General features: G+C 43.3%; 1 protein-coding gene and 1 long non-coding RNA gene across 7 annotated transcripts in view; one reads left to right on the top strand and one right to left on the bottom strand.

Annotated features, from left to right (window-relative positions):
* The window catches only part of LOC116653627, a 44,233-nt gene extending 43,741 nt beyond the window's left edge, over positions 1-492 (bottom strand). The window contains exon 1 of the long non-coding RNA XR_004307818.1: positions 416-492. This is a non-coding gene — a long non-coding RNA (uncharacterized LOC116653627). The remainder of the gene's footprint in view (positions 1-415) is intronic.
* On the top strand, positions 1-26,722 carry CSGALNACT2 (chondroitin sulfate N-acetylgalactosaminyltransferase 2). Of its 6 annotated transcripts, none has more exons than XM_015866098.2 (10): positions 15-96; positions 5,614-5,720; positions 12,607-12,685; positions 12,859-14,096; positions 17,787-18,003; positions 18,474-18,575; positions 20,129-20,307; positions 22,022-22,116; positions 23,523-23,604; positions 24,733-26,722. In XM_015866098.2, the coding sequence occupies exons 4-10, from the start codon at positions 13,442-13,444 to the stop codon at positions 25,023-25,025; spliced, it is 1,623 nt and encodes a 540-aa protein (XP_015721584.1). In that variant the 5' UTR covers positions 15-96; positions 5,614-5,720; positions 12,607-12,685; positions 12,859-13,441; the 3' UTR covers positions 25,026-26,722. The 6 variants fall into 6 exon arrangements, with proteins under 6 accessions (XP_015721585.1, XP_015721584.1, XP_015721580.1 ...); XM_015866095.2 differs by lacking the exon at positions 12,607-12,685 and adding an exon at positions 2,729-2,925 and having other exon boundaries at positions 46-96; XM_015866096.2 differs by lacking the exon at positions 12,607-12,685 and adding an exon at positions 2,729-2,773 and having other exon boundaries at positions 67-96.
* Positions 26,723-27,071: the final 349 nt, after the last annotated feature.

Below are 27,071 nucleotides of genomic sequence, written 5' to 3'. Positions count from 1 at the left end.
TTAGGGCCGGGCCTGTTTAAGTGCGGCCGCGCCGCGCTCCGCCCGCTCATTTCCTAGCGCACAGGAAGTGCGGCGGTTGCACGGCGGGGCCCGCGGGTGAGTACGGCCAACGAGCGCCCCGTCCCTTCCCTGTCCGCGGCGTCCCGGGCTGCTCTGCCCCGTCTCCTTTCCTTCCTGCGGCCCGGCCGCTCGCTGCGGGGCTCCGGCCGTGCCCGTGGGGTGAGAGGGGGACGGGCCGGGGCTGTGTGAGCCGTCCCCGGGCGATAGCGGATCGCATCTTTGTTATCGGGGCTCCTCCTAATCTTTTCCGCCTTGGAGGCCCTATAGACCTCGCTGGGCTTTATCTGGGCAATAAAATCCATCTCTCTTCCTCCTCGTGGTCGTGTCGCTGCCTTACCCTTACCCTTACCCTTACCCACGCGGTGCGGGGATTCGGTCGGCACGTCGTGCTGCCCGGCGGCCTCCTGCCCTGCGGCTCCTCGGGGCTCCTCGTTCGTCCTGGTGTTGCTGCAGGACAGAAGTGAACGTTGTACCGCCGTTATTGCCGCACTAATCCCGAAACCTGCTGGCAGGAGCACAGAGCGGAAGGGGCTGCGCTTTGTGAGGCGGCTCTCCGAGCTCAAGGCAGGTTCTGCTCCACGCCGCGGCTGCTGTGAGGGGCGATGTGGGGCTGCTCGCCTGCCTTCACCTTGTGGTGGATGTCGGTTGTTCGCTTGGCTCCGTTCCTTGCTGACCGAGTCCCTGTGCCCGGATCTCTCACACACAGCTGGGCCGGCCGGTGGAGCAGAGCTGCTGTGGTGAAGCACGGGAGCTATGAGAGCACAGGTATCTTAATGGTACACTTTAGTGTGTGTCTCTAGCGAGGGTCATGCAGAAAGGATCGTTCTTCTTGTGGTTCCCCTTAGGTTGATAAGTGCCAGGGCCCACCAGCTTCCTCCTTCACAGCCTGCAGCGGCTGCAAGCTGCTATTCAGTGCAATGAAAGGAAACTTCAGGCCTCCCTTTATGTATTAGCTGGACAGTGGGTCCCCAAGTGCTGTCAGAGCAGCAGCTTGCCGCCCTGTGGTGGGTGCTGGTGGCTGTGGGTCCTTCACAGCTTCGAGTGGGTCTGGAGCCCCTCCTGTGTGGGTCTGTGTGTTGCTCTGTCCTCACCCCCAGCTCACTGGTGGTTGGAACTGGGAGCAAACTCCTTTCTCACTGTGGGACCGTATGGCACAAACGGGAGTTGCTTGGCTTGCATGTTGCTGCAGGCTACACAGAAGCTTCTGTGTGTGATTAAGATCCGTGCAGCTTGAGTAGTTCTTTCCCTTCTTCACCCCGTGACTGTTTCAGTGTCCTTCTTGGGCATTAATAATACTTTTAAACATAAAAAGTGAGTAAACAGGAAGCCCAAACCCATCATTAAGACTGCTGCATCATGGTAGAAGCTGTATCGAGTTGTTATTCCTGAACTTAATTTCTTTGCTTTTGAATTGCAGCTCTGGGCTGTGTTTCCTCCCTGTTGAGTGGGGGATGCCTGAAGGCACAGTCAGCCCATGAGCTGCTCTGCTGCCAGGAAACCCCTGGTTGTTGGTGTGGCAGTTCTGTCCCTGCACCAACCTGCTGCTTACCAGGCTGTTACAGCATCCGGGAGTCCTTTGTAAGCTGCAATGACAGAATGGCATGAGGTTATTTATTAGGATAACCAAGATTGGGTGAGGAAAGAGATGGAAATCAAATGCTTTTTGCTTCTTTTTCATCACCCAATTGTGCAACATTTTTCTTAACTCTGTCATTATGAAGCAATGTTTGGTGCCTGCAGCGTTTGCTTACTAAATGCTGCTGAAGGAGGGCTGGTGCTCAGGCAACTTGTGGCTCTCCTTGTTATGAGTGTCCTTAGGTGCCAAGAGATTAGCACAGAGTGCTGTGTGAGGCCTTTTTAGGTGCATCTCTGCTGCTGTTGAAGCTTGTTTTAGCTGCCTTGCAAGTAGGGCTGTTGGTTTCTTATGTTCATTAAGTGATGCAGCAGATCAGGTAGCTTAACAGTTCTTGGGTGTTCATCTGTTGTGTCCTGAATTGGTTGTGCCAAGAATGAGGTAGGAATGACTGGATAGCCAGTGGAAGCTGGAGATACCTTTTCCCTTAAGCACTTGATTTTTGAGCTAAGGGTGCTTGTTATGGTCCTGCCTCCCTGCCGCCTGCTCAGCATCTCAAGGCTGTGCTGTGGCTTTATGTTGTGGCGTTGTGCTGGTGGTGGCTAAGGGCAGCTCTACCTCTGTTCTCATTGCAGCTGGTGATGTGGGTGGGTGCTGAAGGGCACGTCTATTCCTCAGTCATTCTTTCCTGTCCTTTCTTATTTGTGTATTTAGTATTAATTTACTGTTGAAGCAGCTTCTGCAAGAGGATCCAGTTTCCTTTGTGCTTCTGGGCTTTCTGGTGGAGTTTCTGCTTGGGCAGCTGTCCAGGAAGCTCTTGGGGTCAGTGCACATATAGGTGCCTGCAGTTAAGGTGCCCACTAACTTCTCTGTTACAGCAAGGAACAGCACACATCACCGATAGATGGAGTGGGAAGGATTGCTGCGTTCCTAAGTTTGCAGTAGGTGACTGAAGAGAAGGTAGCATGCAGAGCTGGCGCAGCGTTGGCTGCAGAGGTGTTTGGGCTGAAGCTGGAGGGGGCTGGGCAGGCAGGAGTTTGGAACTTCTCCCAAAAATCGGTCGTAATCTTGTTCTTCCTCTGACTATCACTGCAGGGAGCTGCTTTGAAATGGAATGGATGCTCCAGTTGTAGGACAGAGGTAAAATGCTTTCAGGGTTCATGAGTTATCTGGAGACGGATCCTACTGTGTGCATTGTGGCTGTCACAGATGGAGGCTTTTCAGTGAGCCGGGCAGCAGTTGGTGTTGTACAAAGTCAAAACAGTGCAGTGCAGACCTGTCAGGAGCTTCAGGTAACCCTAGAAATGCTTTGCTTGCATATATGAGATGTTTCCGAGTAGAGCTGCTAAGCAGGTTTATTATGTTTTACCCCATGTGGATACTGGCTTGTTGTGTTTAGCGTTGGTGGCAGATGAACATCAGCCCCAAACTGATGTTCATGTGGCTGCATTATTAATCATGCTTTGTTTTTAGCAAGACAATAGATCAGCACTTGTATAAACTACTAGGACTGCAGGGCTTCTTCAAAGGGTTGTGTAGGGAGCCATGTTAGGTGTTTCTCAATTAGTGTTTTGGAATCAGGCTGATTGCCCCAGGTGATTCTACAAGGAAAAGGGACCCCGATAATTATACAGATACCAGGTGTAGGATCAGGGCTGTTTCCAGCTTACTGCAGCCAGATGCCAGCAGTCTGTTTGAGCCCAAGTGGGGGTTGAGGTGCTGCTTTGCAGAGATGCTGCAAGCAGTCGGGTAGGTGTTCAGAGCATAGTTTGGGGGTGTGCTGTGTTGGTTAATATCGGAGAGCTAGCTGTAGCAAGGTGGTTAACCAGGCAGGCTTTCTGCTCCTCCTTGTTCAAGTCTCTGGAGTTAGCATGTGTATGTGCAGAGAAACAGGAGGAATAGGTGAGGGCAGTTCTTCTGGGCTGGGGTTTCCCTGCTGCAGCAGTGAGGCAGTATGGCATTGGGCTTCTGAAGGTGCATCAATGCAGGGGGAGTGAGGTAAGGGAACTTCTGCTTTGGGGCGTGCTCTGAGAACTCAGAATGCTCTTTGTGAGCATGGTTACGGTGTCCGGGGTTATGTAGGTGGATGATTCCATCACTTCTGTGAGGTGGTGGCTGTCCCAGACGAGTGGCTGGGCAGCAGCTCCTGGATGAGGTGTGGAGCTTCTGTCTCAGAGAGGTTTCCCCAGCTGGGCTAGGATGTGTCACAGCCTGTCATACCACATCCTGGCTGTGGATGCTGAGCCTGCAGAGTGGTAGCAGCACAGCGCTCCTGCCCTGTGATCCCGTGCTGTGCCAGGCCTGCTGCCTGCTTACAGCGGGACTGAGGCTGAGCATCTGAAACCCTGTTCTTCTGGTAGCTGCTGCTGAGCCCTGTTTCCTGAGGTAATTTTGTAACTTAGGTGTAATCCCTTTTAACCTTTCAGATGCAGCTCCTGAGATGTGCAAGTAGTTGACATTCAATTCTACCTTGCTAGGTGGAAAAGAGAAAAAGGGTCAGGGATTAAGGCGCTGTCTGAGAGGACCAGAGGAGGAATTAAGTGTTAAAACAGCATCACGGTTATTGCCAGTAGTACCATGTGTCAGATTTCACTTTGAATAAATACTTTGTGCTAAGTGTCTGTAGTAACAAGTTAGGTTTCCCTGCTGAGAAGCAAAAACAATTGCGGAGTCTCTGCTGGGGGAAGGAAGGACAGGAGCTGGGGATGCTGACCAGCTCTGGTCCCTGTGCCCTACACAGTGCTCAGCTCTGCCTAAAGAGAAGGTTCAGTGGCCCCTGTGTTACAAAGGCTGACTTCAGGGATGGGAAAAACAATGAAGTGATGGAGCCAGGTTAATGTCAAGTATGAGAGAGGCTTCTGGGGTTTGGTTTTTTTTTTTTTTTGCATTGATGTCTTTTTCCAGTGTGAGGCATTTTAGAGAGAGAATCTCAAGATAAACAGCTCTGACAGGCTGCTAGTTTCTCTCCTTCAGCTCTTCTAAGAGTGACTTTATCCTCAGTTACCGTGTCAAAATGAGAAATGATGGATGATAAAGTGCATCTGGCTGTGCTGCTGGAATGCACCAGATGTTTCTCAATCATTTGGCTTCCAGCTTTCATTTTTGGTGACATATTCATGCCTGACTTAGGCTGGAAATGGATCCTTAGCTGCCACTGTAACTGTTAGCTCTTCTCTAAGTACTTGTGGGTCGTGTTCCTGCTCCTGTCCTATTTCTGTGGGCTGAGGAGTAGCCGAGAGATCCCAGCTGTGATACTGCGCATGAACTCAGGTTAGCTGATGCCACTTAAAAAAGAAGAAATCAACAGAAATGAAACTAAAACAAGTGTAGAACGATCTCTCTCTTTCCTCCACACCCCACCCTTGCGATTCCAGTATCAAATAGTTTTGTAAGCAGGCTTCAGTTTGGAAGGTCCTGTGCCCTAAGTCTCAGTTCTCCAATGAAACTGTTAGGATGAAATTTCAATCAGTGCCTTTATGTTTCTGCTTTTAAGGCTGGTAATGATTACAGGTGCTTGTAGTGACGTGTAGGTGCACGTGAGGGTTTAACTTCTCACTGTCTTCACTTGCACTTCTGCAGTTGCACTGTAGTAGGGTTTGTACCTCTGTGTGAACACCAAGGGTGTCTACAGTGCAAGAATAATAGGAGAGGAAGAAAATGCATCTTGTCCCCAGGACTGAGTCTGCATCAGTGCAAGTGTAGTTACGCTGTGCAAATTCTGTGTAATCAAGTGTAGTTACCTTCTGTTGCATTTGCTGCAGCTTACTTGTCTTGTATGGGTCAATATTTAACTGGGGCTTTTTTAGATGTTCAGATGTTTAAGGGTGTTTTTCTGTTCTTTTTAAGGTTATTCATTTCATTGCCTTTTTATTCATGTGTAATTGCTTTCCCTCCCCCCCCCAAAATTAGACTATTTTCCCGTGTAAAATACCTTCTACAGTGTTACCTTGTTTTGAATGTTCTGTCTGTGCTTCTTGTAGCAGCCGTTGCTTTGCCGTCCTGAAAGGAGCACGAAGGTTTCACTGCATAAACTGTAACAGAGACAACTGTGCCTTCCTGTAGGCAAGCTGACGTTACTGTAAAAGAGGTGAGCAGTCCTCCTTGGTAATGTATCTGACCCTTCATTCTTGATTGGTTGTGCAGTGTTGCATGCAATCCTATGAGATACTGGCTTTGAAGAGTGGCACGCTTCAGCTGACAGAGTAATGGCTCTGTGTTTAGTCTCCTCATAGCTAGAGAGGGCAGGAGTGCTTTGCTGATGCTTGTGTCAAGGTAGCAACTTGTACTTCTGTTCCCATTCCTAGGCTAAACCCAAACACTGTATAAGGTAGGTGTTAGTTGCATAGCACTGTGGTTCCTTATATTCCTTTGCAATAGGAGGAAGTCTACTTGCTTCTCTGTTTTTGAGGACTTTTTTTAATGCCTTTCTATTTAAAAAAGGAAATAGTGCCCATGGTAACACAAAAGCCTGCAAGTAATAGAAACTTAAGGAGAAGTTGTCTAAAATAGGGAGCTTATTTGTTATCGAAGCTGAAGCTGGTGGTTGCTTCAGGATACCTGCTGGGTAATTTAAAGCCTAAACAAACCACTTCATGTAGTCTTATGTAGGGCAGTTTAGGTCAGTGGTTTCTTGTGGAGGAGATGCTTGTCTATTAAAAGTAGTTAAACAGCTGAGGTGATTTTATTTCTGGGCGTTTTCTACATTGAGGATGATGACCAGCTCAGTTAACATATAGCTGTTGGGGTTCCTAGATTTCATTTCCATTCCAAGTCCATTGCTTACTTTGAGTGAAGTGTAAAAGTAAATAACATGAATGACAGTGTTCTTCCTTTTTAATTCTATAGTGTACTCAAGTTTATGCAGGGACAGTAGATACCAGTGCAAACAATCATCTGCTTCCTTCTATAAACGAAGCTATTGTGGATGTACTTGAGCACTTAGTAATTCATCACAGGCTTTTCATAATGTATGCTGTAGCTTCTGAGTGGGTGTTGGGTTTTTTCCACCTCTTGAATTAAAAATGAAGCAAAATCCTCTTTGGTGATCAGCGTGTGCTTCTCATCCTTCCCCTGCCCAGGTGGCTGGCTGTGCCTGTGGCTGCCTGTGGGTGCTGTTAACAAAGAAATTCAGGGGAGACCAAAAACACACATGAGTGAATGGGAGCAATGCAAAGCTGACAACTCAGCCTTATCTCAGGTTGTTAGCTGAGCTGCCCAGTGAGGCTTGCTATAGCAACGCAAAGGTGATGGATGTTACTGCTAGGAGTCTGTGGTGTGGCTGGTGGGCTGCATGCAGCCACTTTACGTGTTTATCAGCCAAGTGGAGCTGAGAAGTTTTTAACAGTTAGGGATCATAGAACGCCCTGGGTTGAAAAGGCCCACAGTGCTCATCCAGTTCCAACCCCCTGCTATCTGCAGGGTCACCAACCAGCAGACCAGGCTGCCCAGAGCCACATCCAGCTTGGACCAGAATGCCTGCAGGGATGGGGCATCCACAGCCGCCTTGGGCAGTTCCAGTGCATCACCACCCTCTGGGTGAAAAACTTTCTCCTAAGATCCAACCTCTCCTGTCTCAGTTTAAAACCATTCCCCCTTGTCCTATCAGTGTCCACCCTTGTAAACAGCTGTTCCCCCTCCTGTTTATAGGTTCCTGTCAAGTACTGCAAGGCCCCAGTGAGGTCTCCTTGGAGCCTTCTCTTCTCCAAGCTGAACAAGCCCATTTCCCTCAGCCTTTACTCATAGGAGAGGTGCTTGAGTTAAACTGTGGATCCAAATCAGTCCAGAGTCTGAAGAACGCCTTTCTGCAGTAGCTGTCTTGTTTCACTGCGAGAGTACTGCAGTGTGCTCTAAAAAGAGGTGGTCTCCTATATGATTTGATCCATGTGAGCCCACCAAGGTGATTTGACTTCCAGTGGGAATGCTGGGAAGGTTAGTGAAGAGTCAAATAGCCAATTTGGATAATTTTAAGAGCCTAGTGGAAGAAAAAAACTCTTGAATACCTATCAGAGAATATGAGCAGCCAAGCTTGAGGCCTGATATAGTGGGTTGTAATACTGTATTGGGCACTGAACTTCAAGATTTACAGTAAATAAAGATTACAGTAAGCTTCTGCCCAGTGGAAGTGGCTGTGATGTCAATGGGCACAGTTGTGATGCACCCAACTTTCAGTTTTTTTAGTATTTGGTCTAAAGATGTGGAGTACTTTGTGATTCTTCACTTTCCTGCTGGCTTGCTGGATGGTACATCTTGCTGTAAGTGGATCGTCATGTGCAGCTTTTCCTGTCCAGCAGAGTGAATGAGTGTGTGTTGCAGGCAGCTGAAAGCAGATCTGTCCCAGCTGGGATAATAACACGTTGGTTACGGTTAGCCCAGTGTGAGGGTGAGAACCAGATTAAAGATGTGTTCTCACTTTCCTCAGTACGCTGTACTCCATAACTCCTTTTGGATTGTTTCTTTGCTTCTCCCTTTCTTATAACATTCCCAACAGCAGAAAAAAACCTCTTTGGGTACTTGTTTGCTTAGAACTGTGTAACACAGCATTGGAACAGCTTCCCTTGTCTGTCCCATGGCTGTAGCTCCGTGGGCTGCTGAAGCACACAGCATTAATTTCTGCATACTGAAGGTTGGGTTTGAGGTTTTTCATTCTAGGGTTTTATTCAAAGGTTCTCTTGACAACAGAGGTGTTGAAACCAATGCAAAGAGTTTGAGTGAGACGATACCTGCTGGTGCTGTGTTCCCAAGCAATACTGGGAGACTTTCACTGAGAACAGAATAAAAGGGAATATTCAAGGGATGATGTTGGATCTCAAGCTTTCATTATACCTCTTGCCAAGAGGTGTGTGTGTATGGGGGGATTTAAGATGGCTAATGTCTGTGGTGTTGTGGGTGAAATTAGAAATAAAAAGCAAACCAGATGGAGTTTCATAGTCAGTCAGGCTATGACCATCTGTGGCATGCTGAATGGAAGGGGCATGTCTGAAGTACAGCGTGTTAAAATGAAGCATGTCTGTGTAGACTGGCATCAAGTTAAAGCAGTGAGCTGTTTCATTACACTCTGAGCATGAACGTTTCCCCTCTTTAGAAAGAAGTATTCATCCTCTGCAGTGTGGAACACAAACTGAGCTCTAATATAATAAAAACAAATTTAAAAGCATTTTCTTTTACCGTGCTCCCTTGTGCATAGAGAATCAGCAAGCTCTTTGGTAAGGAACAACCATTTCCATCGTTGAATAAACATAAGGCTTGAGAAATGCAGGAAGGAATAACAACCAGTTGATTCTGGAAAAGGAGCAAATCTTTGTCAGCATTGTATAAGCCTCAGAGGTCTCACAGCAAATATTTTCGTTTTGAAGAATTGAATTGAAGCAAAATATCAGCATCTGCAATTAAAATTTGGTCTTCAAACAGAATGCTGATCATGGGAACTATTCCATGAGGTCTTTTTCACACAGTCACAGGATGGCCTGGGTTGGAAGGGATCTCAATGATCATCAATCTCCAACCCCCCTGCCAGGGAACCTTATTCATTTTGTGTGCTTTAGGGTAAGCCATTATTACACTGAATTAACTTTTCTGGTGTGATACTGAGGATGTTGCTTTCATTTGCTGATTGATAGGCTTGTTTCACAGCCTGCTTTCCCTTGTTATAATCTTCTGCAGTCTGGGAAAAATTTCTGTATTTCTTATAATCGTGTTGTGCCAGGCCTAACACATTAGCAAATTTAGGTTGTTATTACGTTGGGCTAATTTTGCTCTGTTAGACTTACTCTATTCTCTTTATGCCCAAAAGAGAGAGGAGAGGCTTCTGGCTTAGTTTATTTGAATAAAGGGGGAGTGCACTGGAACATCCCCCTGTGGGATCTTATCAGACTATGCAGACTAGTAACTCGTTTTGGGAGCCTTTTCAACAGGCAGTGCACTTAAAGGTAACAAATGAGGAAAATTCAAGCCTTTTCATGTACGAATCGGACTGGTTTGATTCTCTCATTGCAGAAGTGACACTGAAAAAAATTCCAAGATGTTCAGATGGGTTCACTCCCCACTGTAACAAACTAACTTACAAATCCCAGTGTCATTGAAAAGCTCGATATCGAACTTAACCAGTTGCATAATCATTCCTTGCATTCACAGGACTGAGGGAAGTGGTAGTGGGGAAAGTGCCTGTTCTTTAAAGCATAGCTCTAAAATTGTCAGAGATAGATAGTCAAGGTCTATCTCTGTGTGAAAGGCTGTCTTATTAAGATGGTCACTGGCTTGCTAGAAAAGGATTTCAATTAATGAGGTATAGTTAGAGTCTGGGAGGAAAAGCATCATTGAGTTCTCTGCAGCCCAGCCTGTGTACTTTCTGTCCTGGCAGAAAGGGATTTGTACTTTGCTTGAAGTACCCCTGAAGGCAGTACTCCCTGGATCACATCTCTAGTCCCAACAGACAAGGCTCCAAAATTGGCAATTCTTTGCAATCTTCTGCTCTGATGATGCAATGGAAATGGCTACTGTCTGTAGGCATTCTGGCTGCTCTTAGTCCACCATAGTGATGTGTGTTTGGCCACAGTGAAGCAACTAATTAAGAACGGAGTTGTTCTTTCATGACAGCTTGCTGTTGTCTGATTGAGTCTTAATCTCCCAGCGCATTTTGTTCTCCTGACACCACATCATGCCATGTTTTCATTTCTTTCCAAGTAAAGAATAAGACCTAAAGAAACCTTGTGACTCACCAGGGTTGAACACAAGGCAATTTATTGATAAGTCAGAGAACTGATTAAAGGCCTTATATGCGAATGCCCTGGCTCCAGGACTTTTTATGTGTCACTTAATAACAGCCCGCAGAATAGGAGGCTTCATGACTGAAGTGATTCTAAACTAGAGGTTGTGAAGAGCCACATCGGGCAGTAGTTTGCAGCTGCCTGTGCTGCCCATCACTAAGCTGTACAGTGGCAACCTGAATCAATTAATGGCATCCCTTCACTAAGAATATTAATCCCTGGTTTCTGCTGTCTGCTTTCATTTTTCCTAAGTTGTGCTGTAAAAATGTGCACAAGTGCAAAATGCTCTTTGTGTTCTGCTGAGGTGTAACACGTAGCCTTGTCTCCTATCATGCACCCAGTGCTAAAGGCATCTCTTAATAATACGAAAAGCTGATTGCTGCGGTGATTAAATAACCATGTTTGTGTATGCAGTGGTGCTAAAAGTGCTATTCTTGACAGCAGCTATAAGGCTACGCAGTCAAAAGAGCTGAAATTGCATTTGTCCTTGTTTTACTCAAGTCGTGGTTTGACCAGTTCTTCGGTATGCCTTGACTAAGATGCCTCAGCCATGTGTGGTACGGCTGTGCTGCAGTCTAGCAAGAAATACGCGGTTCTTCCTATTAGTAATTGTGGCTTCACCTCTTGCTTTCTAACAGAACCAGAAAGCAGCAGGAAGTGTGCAAACGCATCATACAGGCAGTTTTGCATTAAGGAACACTTGGGATGTTACTGCATTGCTTCTAGTAACTAGTTTGAGCCTGTAGGCTTCTCTCTTGTCTGCTTTGACTCACCACATCTGCACTGTGGTTTTCAGTCTGAAGACACATCTGGAGCCCTAACATGGATTCATTGAGGTGTGACTAACTTCTGACTTATTTGGATTTTAGGTGTCTTCTAGAGTTCACTTGGCATGCCTGTGATTTATTTGGCATCCAGTAGCTTCACAGGAGTACAAAAAGCTTTGATTTCATGCAACTATTGCTTTTAAGCTGCTGTATGCCAAAGCTCTATGTAAACAATTTAATTTAGTCTTAAGCTGGGTCGGAGGCAGGGATTCTCACACTTTTAATGGTTTCAAGCATCTGTAGGCTTCATCTGAATGGCTGCAAGCATGAAGCTTCTGCAGGGTGTTGTGTATGATAGGCTTGGAAATGCAAGAAAGGCAACCAGCCATGTTGGTGATATAGTCATAGAATCACTCAGGTGAACTCAGGTTGAAGAAGACCTTAAATGTCATTGAGTCCAAAACATACTGAATCTGTCAGGCTTTGTTATTGGAGCTTGCTTGCAAATGATGTTGCTTCATATCATGATGCACAGTACCTGGTTCTCACTGAAGAGCTCTCCTGGTGCTGGAAGCTGGCTGAGAAGGGGGAAGTGCTGCGAGGATGCATCAAAAGAGTTGTAGGGATGTGGTCCGTAGCATAATAAACACATGAAGCACGTTGTGCAACAGCTTTATTTTTTATGTTGAAGAATGGTAGAAAGACAGACTTAGTGATTGGTGACAGTGATGGATAACAATCTGCTCAGCCTGTGTCTAAAGAATACCCGAGTGTGCAATTTTTATTTCATCAGCATACTGAAATTACACTGAAGTTACTCAAGCTCCAATTATACAACACAGTCAAAATGCAAGCAGGGCAAATAGATTGCTTGGGTAAGTTATCAGCTTCGCCTACTTTTTACCACTGAGTTTTAAACCAAGTATTTTATTTGCTTTAGGAAGCAGAATCGCATAGATGGACCTTTATTTCTGCTTTATCCTTCTCTCTTCTTGTCTCTTTATACTTCCACTGAATTGTTTTGTTCCCCATCATTTTTGGTATCCTCCTTTTGTGTTACTCACCTTTTTGTGGGTCTTTCCTTGCTCTGCTGCAAGGGGATTGCCAATTCCAAGTGGCAATGCCTCTTTGCTCTGTGTATCTAAACTGAATGGTAGAAATGGCAGCGAGTGAAGCATCTGAAGCTCCCTTTCTTCCCTTAGGAATCTGCATTTGAAACCCAAATTCTGTTCAGTTTGTCTTGATCCGGATTGATGATTTTGTTACCTTAGATATTGAAGTCCTCAGTGCTTTATTCATGAGCGAATAATTACTCCCTAAAAGATATTTACTTAAGTAAAAGTGAATGGAAATACAAATTGCTGCTCCTTGTTCAAAATAGCTCTTGGGTTTTTTTAGATGAGTGGGAAGGGCATGTTTTTTCTTGTTTTTTTCCTTCCCACAGGAAGAAAAAAAGGAATGGAGGAGTGAAAACTTGATGAGAGCACTGTTTTAGCTAGCACATAGCTGGCTGCGTGAGCAATGTACGTAGCTATTTGTGCTGGAAAATAGCGGTATGATCACTGTGCCAAAGGGAAAAACTGGATGTTGCAATGGAAAGAAGTTATCCTGCCCCTTCCTGTTGCATCTGTGTGTTATAACTTTGTTGGTGTTTTTTGCTTTATAGGTCTAATATGCGTCTTTCTTTCAATTTTAGGTTCTGTCTTCATTTTGCTGACTCAGACTGCGGATTCCAAAGAGAGGAGAGAGAAGTGGAATAAAATACTCAAGTGCCAGAGGAAAAAGTCAGACTAGCCAATGGCAATTACTGCTGCTGACCTGTAGACTTGTTTCACAGTGGGAAAGAATCTAAAGAAATGCTTTAGATTCTAAGCTTATAAAATGGCTTAGGCAGACTTTCCTCACTGAATTTCAAGTGGGCTAGAAACTAACTGCTTCTGCTAGGAAATGGAAATGTGATTCCTAGCTGGTGTCTTCCTTCTCATTCCCCGTTTGCAATTTTTTTTGGTCTGGGATAAGAATTTCTAACCTAGTTGCATGGATTCAGCCCAATGTACCGTTGATGGTCATGGATGACGTAGGAACTTCTGATTTCTGGCTCTGCAATGACACCTGATTAGGGAAGAGATTGGAAATCACTTGTGTGCTACATTATCAGAGCTTGTAGTTATGCTTAAGGTCACGCTTTCTTCCAGTTCTTAAGGATTGAACTCTGGGGTGATGTTCCCCAGAAGGCACATGCAGTTAAGCTATCTTTTTTGTTTGGAGACAGAAATAAGATGAGAATGCCCAGAAGAGGCTTAGTAATTCAAGCCAGGACCCGTTGGCTGTTAGTGGGCATTGCTTTTCTATTCAGTTTAGTCTTGCTTATGTATTTGCTTGAGTGTGCGCCACAAACAGATAGTAATGGGTCTTTACCTGGCGTTATAGGTGAGAACATGGGTAAAGAGTACTACCAGGCTCTCTTGCAGGAACAAGAAGAGCATTATCAAAGCCGAGCTACTAGTCTGAAACGTCAGATTGCCCAGTTAAAGCAAGAGCTGCAGGAGATGAGTGATAAATTGAAAACTCTGCAGGATAAAAAGAGCCCCAAGGTCAACGGCGTGAACTACCAGGGCACCAAAGAGCAAGCATCAAATGATCTCCTAGAGTTCCTTCATTCTCAGATCGACAAAGCTGAAGTGAGTGTGGGGGCAAAGCTGCCCAGTGAATACGGCGTCGTTCCTTTTGAAAGCTTTACGTCCATGAAGGTGTTCCAGCTGGAGATGGGGCTCACTCGGCATCCGGAAGAGAAACCTGTTAGAAAGGATAAACGAGATGAACTGGTGGAAGTTATAGAAGCTGGCCTGGAAGTTATTAATAATCCAGATGAGGATGACGATGATGATGGAGTAGGAGAGAGGCAGCTGTATAATGAAAATGACTTTGTAGAAGGTATGTCTATTGGTTGCTTTCCAGCCAGTTAATGAAATGTCGCAACAGGCATTTAATGTTTAGGTTCTTTTAGGGTTTTTTTTACCTACTCAAATATAGTCTTGAACAGTAATTAAGCAGTAAGAGCTTGTATTTCCAGCAGGGTATACCACTGCTTCATTACGTTGTGTTGCAAATAGGAAGCAAGTTATCCCTTTCCAAAGGGGTTCCATGGGAAGCGAACAGGGGAAGCTGTTTCTGTTTAAAATATTGAGGCATTCGTAACTGATTTTATCATCTTTGTTGCAACTGCTGATTGTTCAGAAGTAACTGAAAGATTTCTAGAGAAACTGGTTGCAGTGGGAGGGAGGAACCGATTCCTTTTCCAGCATAGTTAAGCTGCTTGGCTGTGAAGGTGCAGGGTGTTTTCGTCTCTCATCGCTATACCACCTTCAGTTAATAGTCAGGCTTCTGACTCATGGAGCTGGCATGCTCATATTGAAGGGAGCTGCTGGTAGACTGATATGTTTCAATCATGTCATCTGAAGAGACCCTTCACTGTGTACTGGTCTGGAGTTCTAAGATGTGCAGCTTTGAACTGGGCTTACTGGGGAAAAGCGTGCAAGTAGGTTAAATGGAAACATGGAACTGTTAATGTGAGTACTTGAGTTTGCTTGTTTTCTCATCTGTTCTTTCAGCACTTAGAATTAGAAAGCATGTTATAGTAACAAATACAGCCATTATACTTTCAACGCTTACTGGCATGCTAAAAAATGCATTACCTAAAATTCCTGTGAAGCTTGGTTTTCAAGGTACAGTGGTGAAGGTGATTATCAAAAATAGCCCCAGTACTTGCATTTTTGTGTTTACAGTACTAAATACACCTCATGCTTCCATCCAAGAAAAAAATTCGAACTGTGCTATAAATGAGAGCATTACTATTGAAGGGTTTTTGGTTCTCAGTGGTACCGATGTTGGTACTGTTAAGTAAGTGTGGCCTTGAAATAATCAGTTGTTTCAATCGAAGATGATGCAATTGCTTTGTAGCTCAAAAAGAGTCTGCTTCTAACAGCTACTGTGTTTAAAGTTTAATGCAAGACTCTTCCTTCAGGAAGGTGAGCTGGATATGGGATCCAGTTCGTTGTGTCGGTGTAATACAGACAATGCAGCATTAGGCCCTCATTAGGGTTTTCACTTACAACTGTATTTTATCTGGAGATCATCATTCTTGCAGTGCCTTACTGTTTTATTTCTAAGACTGCAACTGCTTTTTTCTTTGTTTCACATACTGCTTATGTTCTAGAGGACTTTTGTTGTCTGTACTGAAGTAGATATTCACTCTTGTTAGTGTATTAACTTCAGTGCCTGCGGATGCCCATGGAAGAAGATTTAGAACTTTAGGATCGTACTTCATACCTCTACTTCTGTTTGCACCAGTGTACATATAGTTGTTGTTGGAAATTAAACTGATTTCTTGTTGTTCTAGAGACGGTTTTTGACAGTTTCTGTACTCAGATTACATAGTTTTGTGCTGCAGCTCACGTGGCTGTGTTAGCAGCTCTGTAGTGATGTATACTGCTGTCCTGTCCTTTAGATAGAAGCTGTGGGACGTGTGGGTGTTGTGTTTGTGTATGTGAAAAAAACAACTGGCTAATTTAGATACTGGGCAAGCCAAAAAAACTCCAACTTATTAGCAGTTTTCTGTTGTTGTTTCAAAACATGAAGTTAAGAAATAGACACAGCTGTTAGTGGGTCCCCCAGATGTCTCACACTGTAGCTCTATGACTGGGGCTCTTGTGTGTTAGCTCACTTGTCGGCATCTTGATAGAAGTCCAGGTAGGAAGCTGATGACTTTTCTGTTAAAAAACTACTCCTTGAAGCTATAGCAAAGTGTTTGGTTCGAGTTTTATTGCAGATTCTGTGTCTACTGGAATAAACATCTTTGTTCCTGTAGATATCCAGAGAGCATCACTTAATGAATTGGGATTGTTCGTTTAGAGAAGCAATTAGCTTGTGCTGGCTTGGATTTGAGCACATAGTTCATCATTTCTGTTCTGTGTTTTCTCACTGTTTTTAAATAAGGGATTCAGGACTAAGATTAGTTTTGGGCAGTTGGAAACAGGAGGCTGAACCTGCAGACTTTACTTATTGCTCTGGGGCAGAAGAGAAAACATGATAGTGTAGTAGTTAATTCCTGGTCATTGCATTTTAATATAGATACTGGGATACTGTACCTTCCTCTCAATGCTTAGGCCAAGGTGTTGGAAGCGCACTTGGCAGACTCAGAGCTAGAATGTGAAGTTTAAAATAAATAATGGAAAAACAAATATTAAATGCATGCATTGCAACTTTAAAGGTACTTTCTGAAAGCTACAAAATTACCTCCGCATGAAGCTCAGCTATTTCTTTTGAAAAGTAAAATAGCAAATTTCGTACATCTGTAGAGCTCTATCTGTTGTTTTAACCCTTTTTGCTGTGGTAGAGTTAATGTATTAGCAGAGAATAATCTGGCCTGAAAGTACATGATTCCCTTTGCATGATAACACTCCTAGAGAGGCTTATGTTTACATTTCATATGTTTTCACAAATGAAAGTATGTGCAACTATGGACAGTGAGCGTAACTGCTGATGTGGGACTTCTGTGGTAGTAGTTGAATAAAGGTAGGAAACTTGATCTGTGTTTCAGTAATACTGAAAAGAGGAGAAGAGTAATAGAGGAAGAACATAATATTACTTATCCATCCAGTTTCTTCAGAAGCCTGTGGTATTCCAATCTTGAATAGTGATGTGAAACTCCATGAGCCTTCATGAACATCTGACCAGAAATATTGCTTGGACGAGGAGTAACAACTGTTAAATTATTTCTGCTGCTTTTTACTAGTTTTCCCTATAGACCTCTGTCTTGGATGGCAGCCGGAACATCCTAGTTAGAAAGTGGGATGGTTCTGTTACATAATGAGTCGGTCCTGGGTGTTAAACTGAACATAGTGAGCGGTAGAACTGATGTTGGTTCTTTTTGTCTGTTCTCAGTTGCGCTTTCTGTGCATGGAAGCTTTATTGAAATTAGTAGCTCACCTAAGGAGATTCGCTCTTAGCAAGGGGATTAACTCTGGAAGGATATACTTGCTATTAAAAACAGTTGTGGAATGGATAATTTGTTGAGATCCAAAGGTTTGGAATTCTCTGTTCCAACAGTTGAGTGCTGACAAGGCAATATGCAAACCTGGGTTTGTAAAACACTGGGGTAACTCCTTAAAATTATTCCAATATTGATCTTTTTATTCTACCCTGTACCAGACCTCTGTTACACTCTGTTAGACTGTGATGTAGGTTGATCCTTTGATTAAAGATAAGGTATTGACAGCTGTGCAGTTTTAACCATTTTAGCATAATTTTCATCTTTATGTAGCTATTGGATGCCAGAGAAAAAGAATATAATACTCAGTGCTGAATTCTGGTATATACAGGAGTGCTGGTATAACATATTGCTGTATGTCATGAGAGAACACACTGCAAAAACACTGGTGCATCAGCTGCTCCTGTAGTCAAGCAGGGTCCAGTGCTTCATTAGGCAGCAGAGGGATGGAGGGAAGACAGGCAGTGAACTGAAATACTTATAAGTTCTCTAATGTAATAATCTCTAATGTAATAATCTCTAATAATTGCTGGGATCTTTGACGTCATGAATTACTTGTGTGACTTATTCTTCAGGTTACTATCGTACAGAAAGAGATAAGGGGACACAGTATGAGCTGTTCTATAAGAAGATGGATGGCTTGGAATACAGACATGTCACGTTGTTCCGACCGTTCGGACCCCTCATGAAAGTGAAGAGTGAGACTGTCGATATTTCTAGATCAATCATTAACATAATTGTCCCCCTTGCTGGAAGAACTGAGGCATTTGCACAGTTCATGCAAAACTTCAGGTAGGTGCATGAGATGATAGAGTGAGCATGTTGCTGACTTCAAGTATTTAACTTTCAGAATGAGTTTCTATTCTGAGAGGTTTGTGGCAAAACTTAATGATTCCAGCATTGCGTGCAGCCGCCTGGGGATGTTTGTTATTTCATCCTGTTGTATGGAGAAAATGTTCTTTCCAAAAGGAACTGAGAAATTCACAAGCAGCACTGAACCCCTCTTAGAGCGAATGACAGGGCTGTTGTGAGCCTGGGCACGTGTTGTTGAACATCTTTGTGTTTACATCAACTTTTGAGCTCCTGTGTATTGCATCTTCATGGTTCAAAGATAAAAATGGGGGAAGATGTGGGAAAACTTTGCTTTCTTCGGCCTGACCAGGATACTTGCATCCAGTAATATATCTAAGCACAGTAGTTTTGAAGTATCACCTGTACCATTGCAATCAGTAATTAATATCAGCTTATTTTCCTGCTTCTAGGGATGTGTGCATTCATCAGGATAAACGTATTCACCTCACAGTGGTCTATTTTGGACAGGATGGTCTATCAGAAGTAAAAACCATTTTAGAGTCCGTATCCAGGTAAGTGAGCTCGTACAAACGTTTGAAATGCTTTTGTTGAAGATAGGAACAATACAAAGAAGAATCTTGCTGTCAGTTACAGGTTAGCAGGAAACCAACTTCATTTTAGTTGACGTTTTACAGCTTAAGTTGCACAGTTCTTCATGGAAGACTACTAAAAATCAAGCTTAACAAATTGAGATGAACAGCAGTGCCTTTGAGGTTTCAGTCTGTCAGTCTGAAAAACTGCAGGGCTGAATCTTGCCCTGAGTATTCAGTCATACTAGCAGACTCATAAGAATTGAAACTGTTTTCTAGTGGATTGTGTGTCAGGGTAGTTGTTTCATTGGAAAATGGGATTTTATTTAATGATAAGTAAGAAAAATGATTGGCATCTGTAGTCCAAGAGAGGCTGGTCAGCTGCGGAGTCTGTCTGAGGAGCTGAGCTTTGCTCTCTGTCTTCCAGGTAATATGTAGTGAGTCCATTTCCTTCTGCTGTAAAGCAGCTCTAAATGAAGCATTTCATCGTGACTGTCAGAGCAAATAGCATTACACTAGCTTTATTATAAAATTGCTTTATGTTGCTTTTTTTGGTTCTAAGAACAAGAATGCTCAGTGAAAAACAGACCCGCCTCACCTTTGGGTTGGTTAGTAGTAATGTCTAACTGAGAAACTCCTGCTTTAGCCTGAGCTCTTGTTCTCTGTGCTGAGCCCATGACAAATGTTATGAGCCCATAATGTTTGTGAACTTAGAATGGGCATAGACAGCATTGTTACTGGCTTAAAATGTCACGGTCAGTTGATTTGGCATGCATGAAAATCTTCTAGGAAGCATGGAATGCTTCTGTCTTACTCCCATGAAGCCTGCGTGGCACACAGTGCTGGCTGCTTCTGTTTCTGGGGTGCTTTCTGCCACCTGCTGTGTTCCCTGTGAGACCTGCCGTTCCTCTGACAGCAACCAGTCGGGCTCAGAGTGGCAAACTCACAAAGCCGTTATATGGTGTCATTTCAGTGATATTACTGCTGAGTTTCTTTGCTCTGCTTTCATCAGGAATTTTCCTCTGAGTCGCACACCTTGCCTGAAAGTGTTTGTTCCTGAGATGTATTTCCAACCCCTCATTGCTATTCCTTCACTCTCACATGGAGAGTGAAATGCATGTACGCTATTGGTCTGTAACAGCAATGAAAGGCAAATGGGCTGGGTTGTGGTGGCATCAGTATACAGATGACCTTTTGTCACATGAGTTTGGTGCCTCTCAGACGTGGTGTGGATGTTAGAGGAACAGACAGAGCTGTGGTCTTATGAGTTTAAAATCAGTTGCCAGAAGGCCTTTTAAATCTGTTTGTATGATTGTTTGTGAACTTACATAATAAGACATGTTGTACTGTGTACAGTCTGCTACTTGAAACACACAGCGAAGTGGAACTGATGTTTTCTCCTCATCCTGGTGATGTAATTGGAATTTTACAACAGCTTCCGGAGCGACGTTACTGTGAAATGCTGAACAAGTATAAATAGGCCCTTCCGCCCCGCATAAGGATTTATTTTGGGTTCGGCTTTATTTTCCTTCTAGAGAAACTAACTTCCACAATTACACGCTCGTCTCTTTGAATGAGGAATTTAACCGTGGCCGGGGACTTGACATGGGTGCCAGAGCCTGGGAAAAGGGCGAGGTCCTGATGTTCTTCTGTGATGTTGATGTTTACTTCACAGCCGAGTTCCTCAACAGCTGTCGCTTAAATGCTGAGCCTGGTACGTTCCTTTAAGTTGTCTTGGTTAGCTTCAATTGATCTGAATTGCATGTATGGTAGACAAGCTTGAGTGATGGACCTTAATAATACCATGCACCTAGGAAAATGAAGCATGCACATAGGAAAACAGCATAATATAATGCAATATTTGAGGGAGAACTTCTTGACATTGAGGGTGACAGAGCACTGGAACTGGCTGCCCAGAGAGGAGGTTGTAGAGTCTCTTTCTCTGGAGATACTCAAGAGCCATCCAGACACCTTCCTTCCTGCGTGACCTCATGCAGGGAGCCTGCTTTAGCAGGGCGGTTGCCCTCAACGGTCTTGAGAGGTTCCTTCCAACCCTGAGGATTCTGTGCGTATTTAGACTGAGAAATAACTTTTGCCTTAGGGTAGCTTGTCTTAAGAACACATTGTACTTCTTTGTACAATGAGTGCAGTTTTCACATTCTTTTTAAGATTTGGCAATCTGAAAGAAAGCTGGACAATTGTTTTAGCAATCAGACTGCATGTAAACTTGTGTAACAGATTGTGGTGCAGGGCTTATTGTGAAAAGTCTTTTTATTGTTGTTGCTGTTGAACCAGAGTTTCTAATAAGCCTTTCTTCTCACGCTTGCAGTTGCCTTGCTGTGACACATCACAGTAGAGCTAAATAACGTGCTCCTTGCAGGAGCTGAGCTAGGGTTTTGCATTTACCTCAGTTCTGAGTTCTTCTGATCACCTTACCTGACTTTGAGGCTTACTCTACAAGCTTTGGCAAAGACGGATTGGGCTTTATTGAGTTAACAAGCATGCTAGTTAAGACCTTCTCATGTCATATATGGGTTTTGTTTCTTAATGCTATTCCAGATTTCTTGAGGCCAGAGAACTTTCTCCAGATATCAGTCTGGAATGAACCAATATCTTCACATCGTACACAGACAAGAGATGGCTACAAGGCAGATCTTAGGGTTCTAATTGCTATTCTTTCACTCCTGTCTCTGTACTTCATTAACTGAGTTGTATATGTAATAGGAAAACCTTGGGGATGCCTCATGAACTTCCTCATGGGAGAGATTTTGAGAGTCTGTTTACCATTTTATGCTGTCACCTCTGCTTCAAGTGAAATCTGACAACATTTTGTCCACATTCAGAGCTAATACTCAAATCAGGGTTCTGAGCAATCCTGTGGGCTGTCACTGTTACCTTTACTGGCTTAGCAAGAGATTTTTGAAGACCTTTATCAGGGCTCTGGAATAGGCATGGAACTGCTGTCACAGCGTAAGCAGGATATTCACAATGGTAGATGTTCTTACTGAGAGCATCCTGGAAATAAATGCCTTCCTTTGCATACCCTGCGTTTTATCACCTTGCCTCTTCGCAAGTGTTATGTGCTGTTTGGGCTTCAGTGCTTTTGTAGATCCACTGCTTACCGCTGTTGCAGGGAGGTTTTTTTCCCTGTCTTCTAGTGTGCTGTTGATGTATACATACACAGTCATTATGTGGGTATTATATATTGCTGTACATAAAGATGTACATCTGAGTATAGATGTGTACATATTTTCCCTAGCCAACCCCTCTGCCTCTTGCCTACGTGATGCTATAGACTTCCTGAATGGAAAATTCTAGCAGTTAGACCTTATTTGTTTTCCCATGATGGATAATAACTTATTTTCCCATTTCTTCTTGCCTTCAGAAAAGGTGCTCACAGTGAGTAACAGTTACCTTTTGACTTTTAGGAAAAAAGGTTTTTTATCCTGTGGTATTCAGCCTCTATAATCCTGCTATTGTCTATGCTAACCAAGATATACCACCCCCTGTGGAGCAACAGTTGGTAAGTAGCGTGATTTATTCTGAATGGGGTCAATTGTGCTTTGTATTAAAAGAGAATTAAGTGTAATTTAATGGTCTGCTTGGGATATCTTGTAACTTCCAGCAGAGTTTATATAAACACCTTTCTCCATTATGGGCAAAGCATTTTGGAAGATAAGCTTATCAAACATAACAAAACTCATTCTTAAATGAGCTTGGAGTTCTATTTTAATCTTGAATGTGTAACTAAGCAAATGAAGTTGGTAGCGCTTGACCTGCTTCTTTATACTGGGTTTGAAAGTCAATACATCAAGGGATGGGAGCATGATGTGGCAGCAACTTTCATCCTGCACTCCAGCAAGTAGAGCAATTGTAAGGAAGAAACTGTAAATACTGCTCTATAAGCTTCTCTCGCTTCTTAACTAACTACAGTATCAGGAAGTGTGCCATGTAACTCAAGGAAGGAAAGGTGTCAGTGGCCTCTGCTCATGCCATGTGAAGCTATATTCTCTGCAGATTGTTTCTTTTATGTTGTTGTCCAATTCTGCCTGTATTATTGGATGTTATACCACTAATTTCATCTTGGTTTTGGTATGAGAAACCCTATTTCTAGGGAACTTGAAATCAAAATGATACACAAATAAAGCTCACAAATACTCAGTAGAACAGGTTTAAGAATAATGTATGCGAGTGTTGTATGTCTGAACCTTAGTTGCCTAACATTGGAATGGCCACTGTAGAGAACGTCCATGCTTACTCTACATAAATAGGATACACAAGAGGAAATTGGGGTTTAGCAGCTGGGCTTTTGAGATAAAAGAAAAAAAACATGATTCAAAGAGGGAAGGTGTATTGTAACACAGCTTTACTGGACATAATTAGTCCTACGTAGTGTCCTGGGAAAGTAAGAGTGTTCTGGAAGCCTTCAGAAAGAGCAAGGGAAGACTTTGGCCTCAGGTAGTCACAGCTGAAAGGGAATTTCTTGCCTGAAAGTGGTTTTATGTGCTTATTTGAATCCAAAACTTGATGGTAACTGAAATCAGGAATCTTACTTGTTGAATTGTATCTGGTGGTGTAAATGCAGTGTTAGAAACTGAATTGGGGTCCCAGGAACAGATGGTTTGGCTATAGACTCTTACAAATTTACTGCTTGGTCTGACTAGATGCATAGATAACAAGTGTGGTGTCACTGAAAAGTGCAAGTGACAACTGCAAGGGAGTAAGTGCTTGGAACTGGATGGAAGAGGTTAAGTGATGAGAATAACCGTGTGCTTCAAAATGTGATAAGACGGAAGTACTAGAAGCATTATATGCTGTGTCCTGCACTGAGCAAACAATCGTAAGAATTTAGGGTTCTACTAAACCAGGTGTAGTGTACGTCCTTGGCTGTGTGTTGCATTTCAGAAAGCTATTGTGTTCAAATTGTAGGTGCACAAGAAGGATTCTGGTTTCTGGCGAGACTTCGGCTTTGGGATGACTTGTCAATACCGGACAGACTTCCTAACTGTTGGTAAGAGAAACTGGGGGGAGGTGTTCAGAAGCTGATTCTCTGTTCTTATCTGACTATAGGAAGTAAACACGCTTCATCTTGCCCAAATCCAACATTCCAGTCTGCTGACTATCAAGTCAGACAGAGATCAGATGTTTCTGGATCTTCTGTTCCATCTGATGTGTGTATGAGAAGCTACAATATTCATTAATATCAACAGTGTTTGACTCAGTCTCACACTTCTTTGTACTGCATGTCTGCCTGAATGGAAATCACAGTTTAAGAAACACATCTCGAATTAACCTCTAAGAGAAAAAATACTAAAATCCTTGCTTTTAAATAAGCTTGATTCATTGATTATTGTCGAAGGCTTAACAAATGTACTTTGGCACCCTCTTGTGGCATGCTGTTAAAACTGAGAATGGCTTGGCGTAATTAATTTGCAAGGCTCTTGATAATGTTAGTAAGTACAATGATGTAGATCTGTGTGCTGTATGATGAGTTGCACGCAGGCTGATTTCTAGTAACCGGCATGCCGTGTGTATGTTATTACTATGCTATTTATGCTAAATTAAGACTTGATACTATTAGAGCTTAGGTTTTGTACGTAAGTCTGAGCTGGTTTCACTGTCGTCCTGGGAAGGCAAGAGAAATGTTGAAGCTGTGTAATAGATTCCTTTTCTTAATCCATCATTCTGAGTTGTGACCTACGGAGTCATTGCTGGCTTTTTTAGAGAGGGCCTTCGATATGGTGCACAACTGCCTCAATTTCCAGCTGCTGAAATCCATTATGATTGCTAAAAATAACAACAACAAAGCATGCCCAGTGTGGTTTGCCTGCAGTTTTCTGCAGCTGTCTCATGGAGTGTCATGGTTAATGTGATTTGGGTGCTCTCTTGTATGGAACTCTCTGAAGCCAGCAGTTGCATGATCTATGTCCTGGGAAGTACCACCACAAAGATGTGCTATGTTTGAAGCTTTTTGCCCTCAATTTTTCAAGCTTTGGCACGGAGTGGTTCTAGTTAATTGCTTCAGAATTTCTGGCACTTCGTGTAAGATAGTATAATACGCTATGTGAGCTGTGTTGCTCTTTTTGCCTTGGGAATAGTTTGTGTGTGAAAATAACATTTCCTGATGCTGTTTTTATAGGGGGTTTTGACTTGGAAGTGAAAGGCTGGGGCGGTGAGGATGTTCACCTTTACAGAAAGTACTTGCACGGTGACCTTATTGTGATCAGGACACCGGTACCTGGTCTCTTTCACCTCTGGCACGAGAAACACTGTCTGGACGAGCTGACCCCAGAGCAGTACAAAATGTGCATGCAATCCAAAGCCATGAACGAGGCTTCTCACTCGCACCTTGGGATGCTGGTCTTCAGGGAGGAGATTGAGACTCACCTCCGTAAGCAGGCTTACAGGACTAACAGCGAAGCTGTGGGTTAAACGGAGCCACACCACAGGGTGAAACTGATGACTTCCAGTTTGCAATGAACCAGCATCATTTTACAGCCTTAATTCAGCTTAAAAATGCAGTGCCTCTCTTTTTCAGTGAAGAAGAGTCTAGGGGTGTTTTTGGTTCTTGTTTGTTTTCTGAGCAGTTGTTTGACTGGTACTATTTCCTGCATATCTTGCAAGTTCAAGCACCTCAAGTAAGCAATTGGAGAGCACATGTAGTTCACAGAAAGCATCTTCGGTATCAACTGGAGACGTCAGTGGAACGTACAGCTCAGCACTTCTCCACATGGTACATTTTGATTCTTATGTTTGTGTCATTTCTAAGAATTAAATTAAATCCTTTGTGTTATCTGAGTGTTTTTAGTCTGTCTGGCTCACTGCACTGTGACCTGAGAGGGATGTTAGACTCCGCTGTAGAAACTAGAGGTGTGGCAAGGAGTCTTGCTGAAAAAGGATATGCAGTTTGCTGATAGGTTTGCTGACTGTTCCAGTTGTTGGTTTTACAGCAATAGCAGCATACTGTGTTTGCTGTATTAACAGATGTTCACTTTGTTGAACACAAAATACTCCACGTGAAAGGGCGTGGAAATGCAAGCCTTTTAAAGTGGAATTCTGGTGTTTAATGGAATTTCACACTGCTGAAGACACCACCACCTTATCTTGGTGTTGGATCAAAGAAGTTGGGAATGCTCCAGTCATGCATTTCTGGCTCTAGGCCTTTCCCATAGCAGTTACTGCATCATAAAATCCCTTCTGTTAACCAAGCTATGCTATGAAATGTGTATTTTAAAGATTTTTTTTGCCCCATTCCTTATTCAACAGCCTTGCTTCCTCATCTCAGCCTTTAAGCTGAGGAGCCGTCATTTCATTGTCATGTATATTTATTAGAGACCCATTTGCTGTTATACCAGTTTTGTCCCTTTCTCTTCACTCTGGCATTTTCCTGACACCTTTTCAGAAGGCAGTCATGTACTCCAAAGCTATTTCTTGGACTGGAAAAGCAAGTGCTTGTTTCACAGGATACTTCCCGTTCTGCAGATTATCCCACATAGCCTTATTCTTTCTCAATTGAAGGTGAGGGAGGGGGTTGTTTTCCCTTCAGTTTTGGTTTTTGGAGGGAATGGAAAGGGGTCAAGCATGCGCGAACAGAATAACGCTGTGGTCTCATGAGCGTCCTGTACAATGGCGCTGCTACTTCACGACTTCCCCTTCAGGTGTTCTGGGATGTATAATCAGTTTAAACGCAGGGAGGTCACTTTTCTCCATATTGTCTTATATGCTACCATACGGCATGCCTCATTTTTTAATGTATTTGTTTGCTAAAATTAGTGCTGAGAATGCCAATTCAGTGGTTAAACCATTTGCTTGGTCTCCACTGAGTTGAGAAGTGAGGTGAAAACCCTTCTCAAACCAGGTACTTAAGTTCTGTTAATGGTTTTGATTGATTTCAGTTGGCATTAAGGATTCTGAAAGCAATTAAAGCTCTAAATGGATGACTTTTCTGAGTAACAGATGCTGTGCAAATAGTTTCGGGCACCGATCCTTTTATATGTACATAACATTTGCCTTTATGTAACTTATTGTGGAGAACAGTGTACTGTATTGTACTTAGAGTGAAGAGAACGCATCGCAAGGCTTCTTGCAGTTGATATTCTCTGTATAATAAATGGAATATCTGCATTTTAGAAACTGTTTTAAGCTGTTTATTTGAAATAAGGTGTTTTGCAATAATATCTTACCAGGTAGATGATGCACCAAGTTCAAGTAGCAGTGTGTTCATTGAGAAGTTCAGCGAGCTCATTTTTTTGCATCTCAAGCAATATCTTTCCAGACAAGATATGGAACTTACACTTTTGCTCTTTTCCTCTGAGTGATTGTATTTATTCTACGTGGCTGAAATGGGTAAGGAAGAACTACCACAAATAGCTTATGGTAGAGCTGGATGTAGGCTTAAATAGTTTGAATAACTGAGGGTTTGTGAACTTCCTTGAGCACATTTTCTTGTCTCTTCTGCATCGTTAGTTCTGCTCCATG

Source organism: Coturnix japonica, chromosome 6 (genome assembly GCF_001577835.2).
Source record: "Coturnix japonica isolate 7356 chromosome 6, Coturnix japonica 2.1, whole genome shotgun sequence".
Lineage (NCBI taxonomy): Eukaryota > Metazoa > Chordata > Aves > Galliformes > Phasianidae > Coturnix > Coturnix japonica.
This window is presented reverse-complemented; position numbering and strand designations above follow the sequence as displayed.